The sequence below is a fragment of the Rhincodon typus genome, unplaced genomic scaffold (assembly GCF_021869965.1).
Source record: "Rhincodon typus isolate 14 unplaced genomic scaffold, sRhiTyp1.1 hic_rhity00001551, whole genome shotgun sequence".
Taxonomy (NCBI): Eukaryota; Metazoa; Chordata; class Chondrichthyes; order Orectolobiformes; family Rhincodontidae; genus Rhincodon; species Rhincodon typus.
Window position 1 is genome coordinate 8,601 of NW_025967189.1, and position 13,737 is coordinate 22,337.

The window sequence follows — 13,737 nt, forward strand, 5'->3', positions numbered from 1 at the left end:
CTCTCCTCTCCTTCCCCACCACCTTCCTGATTATTTGTAATTTAAATAAAAATGATTCAACATGAACTTTTAGCTGCCTTCTAAAGCATTAGTTATGTATTTTCCACCGTTACATTTTTGATTGAATTATCAGTATGTGAGCAATTAAGCTTCAGAATAGTGAGAGCAGAAAAGAATCCCTCAATTGACATGCAAGAGAAACTGCGAAGGAGAGTCTTTACAGATTACTTTAGATGTGGAATTGTTTTGCTGAGGTTTCTCATCTCTAACTATGTTTTATAATGTGCACAGGGAAGGATTCAGCATTAATTTGCTTTAGGTATCAAATTTTAAATACCTTTCTCGGATGTAGTTCGAAGCTACCATTTAAAATAAATTTTGGTATTTGATTATTTTGAATGACTGTGGTGAGAATTGTGCAACAAATTGTAGTTCTTCTACACTTACAATTTGTGAGAGGTTTGAAGCCTGCAACCAGGTCAAACTTTGACTATCTAAATCACCGCTGTTATATTAATTGCCACAGTTTTGGAGCACACTAAGAGTAGTTATTGTCTTTGGATATCAATAGGTTTCGAGCAGAAATGCATGACTAAGAGCAATGTAAAACTGATTACTTTTGCTGTACTCCTTCACAGATTCTGATATGCCTGATCATGATTTAGAGCCTCCGAGATTTGCTCAGTTGGCTTTGGAGCGTGTCCTTCAGGACTGGAATGCGTTGAAATCGATGATAATGTTTGGATCACAGGAAAGCAAGGACCCGTAAGTACATGCACACAAGATACTTTTTAATGCATTTAAACCATGTGAAAGCAAAGAAACTGAATTTTCTTTTGCTATTTTTAGGCTTAGTGCAAGCAGTCGGATAGCTCATCTCCTACCAGAAGAACAGGTATACCTTTCTCAGCAAAGTGGCACAATTCGTCTAGACTGCTTCACACATTGTCTCATCGTGAAGTGTACAGCTGACATTTTGGTAAGCATGTCTTCAAAGGTCTAACAGCGAGTTGATGTTTTACCGCAAAGCAGTTAACTAGCGCTTCAATATCTTGTAGCTTAATTAAATTCAAAGCAACAATGCAATAGTATTTAATGATACATTCAATTAGCCTTGTATCATGTTTATCGGGCAGTATATGGAATACAGTTATATAAAATGGGTGTCCAGTTAGTTCCATTGGCTGGATGATTTGATTTGTAATGCAGAGTGACATCAGCAGCATGAGTTCAATTCCCAAACCAGCTGAGGTTAACATGAAGGGCTCTCCTTTGCAGTTTCTCTCCTTGCTTGAGTCAGGGTAACCCTCGGGTTAAAACCACCATCAGTCTTCTCCCTGAAATGAGAGAGCAGCCCTATGGTCTAGTTGGACTGTGGCACCTTCACTGTTATACAAGTATATTTGGGCACTACATTTTTGACATTGGGAAATTTTATAGTCGGGTTTTCTAATGTAGTGATGTAAGCTGCTTTTCTGTATCAAATTCTGCTTGATGTCACCCTTCGGACAAATCTGCTTTCTTGCTTTTCCTTCAGTGTTTTCAAATGCTATCAAAAGTGTGAGCAAACGTTGTAATGTAATTAACCTTTTTTTAAAAAAAAAATTTTGAAGCTTTTGGATACCTTACTTGGAACACTGGTGAAGGAGCTACAGAACAAATATACTCCAGGACGCCGAGAAGAAGCCATCACCGTCACCATGAGATTTCTACGCTCAGTAGCAAGAGTATTTGTCATACTTAGTGTGGAAATGGCTTCATCAAAGAAAAAAAAGTAAGAAAATGTTTATCTACAGAAATAGTGACAACCTTTTCATTGTATAAGATACATCTTCTGATTTACCCTTCTCAAATATATGCTTGGAAGTTTTGTGTAGTTAAACATGCAATTCAGATAAAAACATTACATCTGCCAAACTTAAAGGATCTGTTTCCTTTCCCTAGCCTATTTAGACTTCATCAGATTTACTACAAAATGTTTTGTTAAGCTAACAATTTCACCTGTCATCAAATCATTATATGTGATGTTTGCTTACATAATTTTGAGAAAATATAAGTATGTTAAGTAAGTTCCTTTACACCCAAGTTTACAGCATGTTTATAGCACCTAGTAAATCTGCTTTAACAATTGTTTCCCATTCTTTTGTAGCAATTTTGTACCTCAACCAATTGGCAAATGTAAGCGGGTATTCCAAGCTCTCCTACCCTATGCTGTAGAGGAACTCTGTAATGTAGCTGAATCGCTTATTGTTCCGGTTAGAATGGGCATTGCACGCCCAACAGCTCCCTTTACATTGGCAAGCACCAGTCTAGATGCTATGCAAGGCAGTGAAGAGCTGTTCTCAGTTGAGCCACTTCCTCCAAGGCAGTCATCTGATCAATCTACCAGGTAACTGTACAACTGTCATTTTATGCTGACTTGAGCCATTAATTTTGCAGCCAAACTGTGTTCTAGTAATCCATTGTCTTTTGCAGTTCCAGCCAGTCACAGTCTTCATACATCATTCGTAATCCTCAGCAGCGACACATTAGCCAGTCGCAACCTGTTCGCGGCAGAGATGAAGAGCAAGATGATATTGTGACAGCAGATGTGGAAGAGGTAAGTCAGTTTGGTACATTGTTTACTATAGATTCTTCTCCCTCAAAAATCAAATACTCCAAAAGGTTGCAGTTTTTATTTTCAGCATCTTTTCTGTTCCTTTGTTTTTTCAGACCTATTATTTTTGAATCTCCAAAACAAGCATAGAGAAATGCACAACCCCCCAAATATAAATCACTGATTCTGCGGACACACATTTGACGCATTTTTGATGTAGACTTCAATTAGGCTGGGGTGGTGGTAGTTAGTCTTGCCTCAGTTTGAGGAGGTGGTTTTAACCTACCCATACGTGATTAGAGCTGCAGTTATACATTGGCTGAAGAAATTTCTACTTATCTCCATTCTAAAAGGCCTTCCCTTTACTCTAAGGCTGTGCCCTCGGGTGCTAGCCTCTCCTACCAATGGAAGCATCTTCCCAACATCCACTCTGTCCAAGCCATTCAGTATTCTGTAAGTTTCAGTTAGATCCCCCCTCAGTCTTCTAACCTCCATCAAGTAAAGACCCAGAGTCCTCAAATGTTCCTCATATGTTAAGCTTTCCATTCCTGGGACCATTCTCGTGAACCTCTTTTGAACCCGCTCCAGGGCCAGTACATCCTTCCTGAGACATGGGGCCCAAAACTGCGCAGAGCACTCCAAATGTGGCCTGACCAGAGCCTTTTAAAGCCTCAGGAGTACATCCCTGCTTTCTATATTCGGGTCCTCTCAAGATAAATGCCAATATTGCATTTGCCTTCCTGACTACTGACTCAACCTGTGAGTTTACCTTGAGACAATCCTGGACTATAACTCCCAAGTCTCTTTGCACTTCAGACTTCTGAATTTTCTCCCCATTTAGAAAATAGTCTATGCTTTTATTCTTCCCAAAGTGCATGACCTCACACCTTTCCCATGTTGTACTCCATCTGCCACTTCTTTGCCCACTCTTCTAACCTGTCCAAATCCTTCTGCAGCCTCCCCACCACCTCAATACTACCTGTCCCTCCACCTATCTTTGTATTGTCTGCAAACTTAGCCAGAATGCCCACAGTTCCTTCATCGAGATCATTAATGTACAAAGTGAAAAGTTGTGGTCCCAACACTGACCCTTTTGGAACACCACTTATGACTGGCTACCATCCTGAGAAAGACCCTTCTATCCCAACTCTCTGCTTTCTGCCAGACAGCCAATCTTCTATCCATGATAGCACCTTGCCCCTAACACAATGAGCCCTTGTCTTACTAGCAGTTTCCTGTGTTGCACCTTATCAAAAGCCTTCTTGAAGTTCAGGTAGATAACATCCATTGGATCTCCTTGGTCTACCCTGCTTGTTACTTCCTCAAAGAAATCTAGTTATTGTTAGTGATGAAAGCATTGTAACTGTGCTTATCTTAAACCTTAAAATTCTTAAGAAACATAGTTTAGGTGACAGCCTGCTTGTTCCTTTGATTACTGTTTCAGCCTCAGCATCTGATATTTTGGTTGGGGGGGTGGCAATGGCCTAGTTGTATTATTGTTGGACTATTAATTTAGAGATCCAGGTAATGTTCTAGGGACCTGGATTCATATCCTGCCATTGCAAATGGTGGAATTTGATTTCAATAAAAATCTGGAGTTAGGAGTCTAATGATGACCATGAATCTGTCATTGATTGTCAGATTGAAAGCCATCTGGTTCACTGATGTACTTTAGGGAAGGAACCTGCCATCCTTGCGTGGCCTGGCTACATGTGACTTCAGACCCACAGCAACATGGTTGACTCTTAACTGCCCCCTGGGCAATTAGGGATGGGCTCATCCCATTAATTATTTTTAAATCACCTTTTAAAGCCTGGAATATCCTTTTGATTTCTGTTTTCAAGCTCACTAACAGTTGTAAGTAATTTTTGGAAATGATCTGAATTATTGTGTTTTCAAATTGAAAGTTGAGTAATTCATTCTTCATTGGAAATCTTTTTAGTTCAGAAATGTTTCTTGTTGGATGTATTCAAGGGGGGAAGCTTTATCCTGTATCATGGATTAGAAAACTAATTGATAAGGGGGGGAGTAAAAGGTCAAAGTAACAACAAGGTGAGTTAAGACTTACTGCTTCAGTGTTTGAAGTGATATCAGAAGTGAGAAAGCTTGTGCTAAGTGACAGCAATGACAAGTAGTAAAGACAGCTTATTATAAATTCTTGTGATGACTCCCAAAATTTGAATTCAGAGAAATGTAAAATTCTTGACCTTCATTTATATACTGAATTTCTTATTAATAATTTTGTTCTTTAAATTCTAACAAGGCTTGCACTTGTTACTATTTAATAGCTTCAACTTGAGTTGTCTTTCAGAACAATGCGGTTTTTTTGTTAATTTCTGGCTTCAAGGTACACATTGAACTTCTGATCTGTCTGTTAATTTTAGTAGAAATTACCTTGTGTATACACATTCAAAACAGACAGTGGTTCCTGTGTATGAAAATCACCACTTAGTACCTAAAACACATAATCAAAATACTTAGTCATAGTTTGCCATATCTGGATGTGCTAGTGGCTTAAGTATTCTGTAACACTACAGTAATCAATAGCTTCAAAAGCAACAAGTTTTCTTACATGGTGATGACTGTATTAAGTTTAAATTGAGTGCCGTGAAACACCGTGGGAAGTGGTGAAACCATGATCTGCACTCTAGAAATGCAAGTTTTCTCAAAGAATCCTAATGATTTTGTGGCCCCTTGACTGAACTGCAAAATTTTAGCATTGCCATGTTTTTTCAGAATTTTTTTTATACCGTATTCAAGGTTGAGGTCGTTGAAGGAGTAGCTGGAGAAGAAGACCATCATGATGAGCAAGAAGAGCAGGGTGAAGAAAATACTGAAGCTGAGGGGCAACATGATGAGCATGATGACGATGGTATGGAACGTGTATTTGTGTTCTATCATTTAGAAATATCCCGGTATCACTTATTTGTGCTGTGCATTTTCAGCTGCGCATGCTCACCTCCTGACTTTTTCAGCATGGGCAATAAAAAGCTGATTTTTTTTGTTCAGTAAAAATTGAAAATCTATTTTGCTTGACAATTTTTTTTACATGTGCCAAATATACTTTCACTCAATTATTTCCATATTTGTTTTCATTAACTTTTAATTTTAAAAAAAAGTTTGACATTTATTTCTTTTCCTGCACCTGCTCTTGGGAGTCAGCAAAAACAGCCTTTTCAAATACCAATTATGTTGGGTTCCTTCTGTAAAGTTCTGTCAAGTGAACCCTGCTTAGACATTTGCTTTGGGCATTTTGTTTTGCATGAGATTCTTTCCTGTTCATCCAAGATTATTGATTATTTTCAGCTCGTATTCATGTTGAGATATTGGTATGTGCAATCAATACAGTCGTGAGGGTTGTTTAAGAGCGATGGTTGAAATTCAGCCTAAGGTCATAATTTTGTTGTGCTTCATTAATGATTTGCATTGAGAAATTTTGTTTTGACTCATTTTAGGGAGTGATATGGAACTTGATCTCTTGGCAGCAGCAGAGACTGAAAGTGACAGTGAAAGCAACCATAGCAATCAGGACAATGCCAGTGGACGCAGGAGTGTTGTCACTGCAGCTACCGCAGGATCTGAAGCAGGTGATTTAGTTACAATTCTGTTCAGTTATTAAAATTCAATATCTTAATCAGCTCCTGCTTTGTTTACTACATAACTAAGCCACTTAGAGCAGTAATTGCTATTTATTCTTCAAATTTTTGTTCAAACAAGCTTATTTGTAAGAAGTGTATTTATTCCCTCAAGTTAATAATGCAATATTTTAATGAAGATGTGTGTTTATGTTGCTTTGTAATGATCACAGTTAAATACAAAAGCATATTTAATCAGTGTCTATTTCTCACAGCCTTTGTTATTAACATCATTTTTGAATCCTAAATTGCAGTAACTTGAAAGTACCTGTTTCACATGAATGTCATCACTACTTTACCAAAATACAAAGAAGACTTTGTCTGAACTTAACAGCATGGTTACTTGTCTTTCTAACCTGATAACTTGCCTGATTATTAAGGTGCGAGCAGCGTTCCAGCCTTTTTCTCAGAGGATGACTCTCAATCCAATGACTCCAGTGATTCTGACAGTAGCAGCAGCCAGAGTGATGATGAAGAACAGGATACATTTTTGCAGGATGAGCCTTTGGAGAGAACCACCAGCAGTTCTCATGCAAACAGTGCAGCTCAGGCACCACGCTCCATGCAATGGGCTGTACGCAGTACCCAGAACCAAAGGTCAACTAATACAACTCCATCTAGTACTAGCACTCCTGCAGGTGAGTCTTAATGGAAAATTACCTGTTGAGCCAATAAAATACCTAAATGCATGAGGTCAAGCTCTTGAGTTTGCAGGTTGAGGGTGTGTGGTTGATGTTGAGCTGTATGTGTTTGCTGTTATTATCCTCTGATGCTGACTGCAACTTCGGGGTGCCGAGTGTGCATGGTTTAGCACTGAAATCCCAGAGTTGTGGCTTGCTACTTTTGAGCTCCAGTGTAGGCTGTGTTTTGACCTCTTCAAGATCTGGCAATCATTGAAATAAGTGGGAATTCCAACTTTCCTGCACCACTTAACTACTTGAAACCCCCTTAAAAAATTACACTTTATTCAATTTAGTGTTCTTAATGGTAATATGCCTTAAAATTTGATCAACAATAGAATTAGCCAGAAAACACTACTTTGTGTACAGCCAGAAAATTGTAGAAGGGTATTGGTAAGACTTATTGGAACATTTTGGCTTCTGCCTTCACCTCATGTGTCCCAATTTTTAATTTCGATCAATGCATTTTGACCCATGTAAAATGTGATTTCACATTGCATTGTTATGGTTTGGAACTCTGTCAAAATCTTTTCATGTGATCAGTTTGGGCAGCATGGTGACATTGCTGTAGCTGCTCACTATGAACGCCCAGTAAAGAACTTTGAAGTCGGTCGTAGTGTCATTGCACAACGCTAGAGCTGACTTATTTACTGGAGACTACTCTCAATTCTCAAATTTTCAGAAAATGGCCAAGAGCTCTTCAATGTTGGAGCGTCCTCGAAATCATATTTCCTGCTTCAACAGTGCCCATTTGTCCTTATCGGGCTGATAACCATTCTTTGGTTTTTCCTTGGGCTTGTTGCCTTGGGAAACATCTCCTCTTAAAAAGAACAGCAAATGCACATGCGCCTAACTGGAAACTTGTTTCCTGGGAGGCTCTGCTGGGCACCTTGATGACCTATGTGGACTGGAGATCCCCATATGATCTCAACATTGGGATCCAAATGCATGCCAGAAAATGTGGCCCATCCTAATTGCAAGCTGGCTGTCATTCTTTCTTTATGTTTGAGGAGTTCAAGAGAATATGGATAATTGTGCATGTTGTATAAATTTCATTGGCAATATCTTAGAGAACAGTGATCTGATCACTTATTTACCTTTTCAGGGGGCTCAGCAGGTTTAATTTATATTGACCCTTCAACCTTGCGACGCAGTGCTACCATCAGTACTAGTGCAGCAGCAGCAGCAGCGGCTCTGGAAGCAAGCAATTCCAGCAGTTACCTCACGTCAGCAAGCAGCCTGGCACGAGCCTATAGTATTGTCATACGGCAGATCTCTGACCTCATGGGTTTAATTCCAAAGTACAACCACTTGGTGTACTCTCAGATACCAGCTGCCTTGAAAATAACATACCAAGATGCCATGAACTTGCAGGTTGGTACTGTTAAATGCTAACAAAATAGAAGTAGCAAACATTTGTAGTGTTCTTTTTCAAACTTTCAATGATGGTGTTTTGAGAAATCTCTTTATAACCCTAATTTATAATTGCTTATCTTCGGACACCCACTGATGATCCAGTATTTCCCTTGTTTGCTCCAGATTCATGATAATATTTGCTTTTTGTTTGAGTTCAGTCCTCCTGGGTTTGATTTGTTTGACGACTTTCAACCCTGTTCTTCACTTTGCTTTGACTGATGGAATGGAAAGTCACGAGAGGCAGCCCTGTATGTAATTTCATTCTCACTCGCACTCGCACTCCCCTCGCGCTCAGGGCTGCCTTTCATGACTTCAGTCAATGCAAATTGAGTGTGCATCTCATCCATGATGCCAGATTCTCTTCCTTACTCCCATGCTAGCTAAAATTCTCATCTGTTGTTTTCCCCCTCATTCCAAACAACTTTCATAACTTTTCCATCAAACTACAAATGTTTGACTCCTCCCCCAATCGCTAGCATGCCCATTTCTCCTGTTTGGCTTGCTCCAATTGAGTTTCCAACTTTCTGCACCCTACCCAAAATTGCCAACATTTTCTTTCACTGACTGTAGTAATATGTCTCATCCACTGTAGCCATTAACATCACCACCATACTCCTACTGTTTATCAATTATGCAGCTAAACAGTACCTTTTTCATTGTCTGCTTCCACATCACATTACTTATACAGTTGTTGTTCTCGCACAATTATCTCCAGGGTCTGTTTTTCATCCCAACCTCCTATTTCTCCTATAATTACTTTCCATGGTAATATCATCCATGGATATTGAGTTGGTTTATATGTGTACGTGTATATTGCCAACAGCCAACTTTAACTCTCCACTGTGTAACTCTTTCAATGCCATCTTTCTTGTCAAACTGCGTATCTGGCATACAGTCTGATAATTTCTAATTTCCTACAGCTAAGCCAAGGGAAAGCTAACGTCATCAATCTTCATTTTCTGGTCTAAGTTCTGTACCCCTCCCATTAGGTATATCCCCCAAAAACTGTTAATCTAAACAAGACTCTTTTCAAGTTGTCCTTTTGATTCTGAGCTGAACTTTCAAATCCGTATTCTCTGTCACAGACTGGTTGCTTCCTCAGATGCGTCACTTGCTTCATCCTGCTTCAGCCCATTTGCTGAAAAACACATCAGTGGTTTCATTGTCTCATTCATCCATTTCATTGTGTCGGCAGGAGGTTTGCATCCACTAATTTCTGTAACCTTCTGTTCATTAGATATACTATTCCCTGTATTCCATTATATGCAAGTGCTGCACATGTATTATTCTTTTTATTTTCAAAAATGTACTAGAATTAGCAGGTCACACAAAGGAACTTCTCCCAGTACAACACCCTGATACTCAGTCGTACAGCATGGAAATAGGCCCTTCAGCCCAACTCTCCTTAACCAAAACTCTATCCCCTTTCCTTTACCACCTCTACCCTCACTGTCCAAAGCCCCAAGTATTGCTTTCAGATAAAACAACAGTGGTGTGTACTACTTTCAATTTGGTATTCACTGCACCCTCAGTGCAATCTTCTTTACACTGGGGTGACAAGGCACGGATATGGTAACTGCTTTGTGGAACACCAAGATAGTTGATTAGCTCATTAGGCTGGATGGCCAGTCTGTGATGCAGAGTAATACCAATAGTGTGGGTTTAATTCCTGCACTAGCTGAGGTTAACATGGATGATTGTCCTTCTCAATCCCTTATGTTAATCCACCACTAGTCATCTCTCTCTGAGAGAGCAGCCTTTTGGTAAGGTAGGACTGTACTGACTTTACCTTTACCATGGAACACCACTCAATCTGCAAGTGTGATCCTGAGTTTTTTATTTTAATTCATCACCTTGCTTTCACACTGACCTCTGTCCTCAGCCTCGTGCTTTTTCAGTGTTGATCTATCCAAGCTCAAAGAAGAGCACCTCTTTTTTTTTGAATAAATACTTCACAGTTTTCCTCTTACAAAGCACTGCTGACAGCTGTCAGGGACCTTCCCACAGGAGTTTCAATCCTAAGCCACTCAGCTTCTCTGCCTTCTTGACTTTTAAGCTTCTTAAAACCCATCTCTGACCAAGCTATTATTCACTCTTAGAATTTTCCTCTTTGGCTTCACATTCATTTGTAATTATGAATGTTTGTCTGTTTCAAAAGTGCTGTTTAAACACCATTTATAGTGTCTCGGTTTGAGTATTTGGAATAAATACTTAAAATTCTGGATTAAAATGTCTACATAAGGTGAAAAAACCTCAGAATATTTGAATTCTTTTTCCAGACTCCTCTTCTTGTCTGTTATCCTGAAATGCTATTTATTTCTCCTGTTTTACCACAACTTTTAAACTTTATGCTCATTGAACCTCCATTTTTCTTTCACGTTGGTGTGTTGTTTTCTTTAAGTTAGGAGCAAATAATATTTTAAGGTTCTCCAAGCTGATGATTAAAAGATTTTGATGTATCCCAGCACACGCTGTCTCCACAGTAAGCCCTGAATTTGTGAAGAAAAGTACAATCATTCATGATAGCAATTGAAGCCTTACCAATAATTTTTTTGCCTTCTGAAAGGCAATTTGGTAGCCCAGCTTAGCTAAGTCCCAGATTGTCATTGACGGAATTTTTGCTTTTGTTCAAGCCACAAAAATTGTTTTAAGTCTCCTGCAGTGTTACTGCAGGGATATGACTTGATATCAATGTTTTCTTGACTTTATTTCTGTATTTTGCTATGTAGGTATGTTATTACAAGCCTTAGCAATCTCAATGTGGTAGCAATGTGTTAAGAGCTTTGAGGTAATTGCATTATGGACTGAAGTTTACCTTTCATCTGAGGGAGTGCTGATTTTTCTGTCATTAGCAATCGTTTAATTAATCATTGAACTTGTGTTCAGAGTTCACTTTAATTCTGCACGGAATTAGAGTTGCCTCACTACCTGCCCCTACATATTCATTGCAAAAGAAGTGAGAAATGCTGATGGAATGAGGACCACCTCTGCATGTTTAATGGACCCTAGAGGTTCTTGAGCTCTGAAGGGTCGGGTTATTGTTTCTTCTTTGGTCCCCTTCCCCCAATTAGTTGGCATTCAAATGCAGAAGTTGAACTAATTGTAGATTGCAGACTGGGAGCTAAGGAGTGAGACTAGGAAATTGTCTAAGATTTTCTTTGGTTATTTCCACAGAATTATGTGGAGGAAAAGCTGATGCCTACATGGAACTGGATGGTTAGCATCATGGACTCCACTGAGGCACAGTTACGGTATGGTTCGGCGTTATCCTCTGCTGGGGATCCTGGTCATCCCAGCCATCCTTTACATGCTTCTCAAAATTCTGCCAGGCGTGAGAGACTAACAGCACGTGAAGAGGCCAGTTTGCGAACACTAGAGGGAAGAAGGTAACCCTATTTTCAGGAATCTTGTTTTAATGATGTGTTGTCATTTAGTTGAGATGCACTGCTAAAGCCAATGTGTTCTCTCATTCCATCAAGCAAAATAGTCATTATAGTATAGCTTATTCAGGTAGTGTGCTCCAGAGCAATGCCATCCTTGGAAATGTTATGTGCTAGGCATGTCCATTTCCCAGGTAAGCTAGTTTTCTGGCTGCTTTGGCAGCTTCTCAGGCTAGTGACCTGGTTTCTGTGGAGCTACCCAAAAGTGTTCTGCCATTGGCACAATGAGAAAAATCTACCAAAGAAGGATACTATATTATAAACATGCTCCCAGCCCCCAAGATTTTATTCATACAGTTTTCTTCCATACAATGCAAAAAGAATGCCACTTCACTGCCCCTTCTGCATGAAGAGATTTTTGTTACAAATTTCACAAAAGTTTTTGTTAAATTTTAAATGCTTGAGGTGGATTTGGTACAGTACTGTGCACACACTTTAGTTGGGTAATTCAAAGTCTATACCAAGACAGATGTTGCTATGATGAAAGGGAGCCCTGGCTCAATTTAGAGCTTTTTGAAGTGTGTTAAGAAGGTAGTTGACTGCCAATTGTAATGAGCATTGGTGTCCTGTTACTGAAGAACTTCTGACCATCCTTTACTTCAGGGTGGAATAAAAATGTCACCTTCTAAATGACTTCACTTCAGGGTTAGCAGGCTCTTTTCTGGATTGCTTAATGTTTTTTTTCATTTTTGCCCTCATACATATCAGATGTACAGACAAGGCATTCCTGCAGAATGAATGAGAAGCTGGAACCTAAGTTAAAGAATGTTGCACAATGTTCAGAAATCTAAAATGGTGCTAATTAGCACTATCTGATTCAATTTAAAATTTGTCCATTCAATAGTTGGAGGAGATGTGATGTTAGTGTGCATTCATTGCACACCTATCACATGCATTTGCCTCTAAACAGTCTTTTTGATAAATATTCCACCAAATATTTTATTTGCCACAAAGTAAGAAATAACAGTTTATGATTTTGGAGCTCAAATTTGGACCTAGTTTGAAGTTATTGTATTACATGATAGTCGTAAATGGATTACTTAATTTCAGTCAAAGTTTAAATGCATTTGTTATCTCAATGGGGCCATTGTGCTTATAGAGCAAAAGTATTATTAACATGCATAGCAAGCAATGTTATCTGTCCAGAAGAATAATGTTTTTATAAAACCAAAATTTTTAAATTGACATTTTATAGCACAAAAAGTTAGTTTAATTATGAATAATTAGATTAAATACAGTATTGAAGGCAGGCTTTTATGCTTTATTTGGTCTGATTTGTTTTGTACTGAGCTAACTTGTTGTGGATGAATTTTAGATGTTGAAGCTCATTGCAATTTTGCCAATGTTTTTATCTTCCCAGACGTGCTACTTTGTTGAATGCTCGTCAAGGAATGATGTCTGCACGTGGTGATTTTCTCAATTATGCCCTTTCTCTCATGCGTTCCCATAATGATGAACATTCTGATGTCCTGCCAGTGTTGGATGTTTGCTCATTAAAGCATGTAGCATACGTTTTCCAGGCACTTATTTATTGGATTAAAGCAATGAACCAGCAGACAACATTGGATACGCCACAGCTAGATCGAAAACGGTAGTTGTTCAGCTTTTAAAAATTATTTTTGCATTATATTAATGGAACATTTCCTTCTCGTTGTCTACCCTTAATCCCCCTAATTGACTGTCTTGTAGTCCTGCTTATGGTACTACAGTACAGTAAAACAATATTTTGACCCAGCAGTGATGAATGGATAACAGTATAAATGTCTTTGAGAGTTAGTAACATAGAATATCATATCCCTTTTGATCTTGTTGCTCTTGTTTGCCTTGTGAATGGAGTTTGCTGAGGTTGGACTTGGGCAGTACATCTTGCTGTGTGCTGCAGCCACAGTGAACTGATGGTGGAAAGAATGAGTGCTGAGTCTAGTGAAGGGGGCAGCTACTAGATTGCTATCACTAACATATCGGACTGT

The 13,737-nt window shown here is 38.9% G+C and overlaps 1 protein-coding gene across 1 annotated transcript in view; it reads left to right on the forward strand.

Moving 5' to 3' along the window:
• Nucleotides 1–13,362, forward strand: part of LOC109915791 (E3 ubiquitin-protein ligase UBR5) — a gene marked incomplete at its 5' end in the record, with an annotated part of 20,838 nt that extends 7,476 nt beyond the window's left edge. The window contains 11 exons of the mRNA XM_048592615.1: nucleotides 639–765; nucleotides 850–979; nucleotides 1,614–1,774; nucleotides 2,150–2,389; nucleotides 2,476–2,599; nucleotides 5,357–5,468; nucleotides 6,052–6,183; nucleotides 6,612–6,869; nucleotides 8,017–8,285; nucleotides 11,502–11,713; nucleotides 13,128–13,362. Of these exons, the coding sequence (XP_048448572.1) occupies nucleotides 639–765; nucleotides 850–979; nucleotides 1,614–1,774; nucleotides 2,150–2,389; nucleotides 2,476–2,599; nucleotides 5,357–5,468; nucleotides 6,052–6,183; nucleotides 6,612–6,869; nucleotides 8,017–8,285; nucleotides 11,502–11,713; nucleotides 13,128–13,362 (2,000 nt within the window). The remainder of the gene's footprint in view (nucleotides 1–638; nucleotides 766–849; nucleotides 980–1,613; nucleotides 1,775–2,149; nucleotides 2,390–2,475; nucleotides 2,600–5,356; nucleotides 5,469–6,051; nucleotides 6,184–6,611; nucleotides 6,870–8,016; nucleotides 8,286–11,501; nucleotides 11,714–13,127) is intronic.
• Between the last annotated feature and the right edge of the window lie 375 nt (nucleotides 13,363–13,737).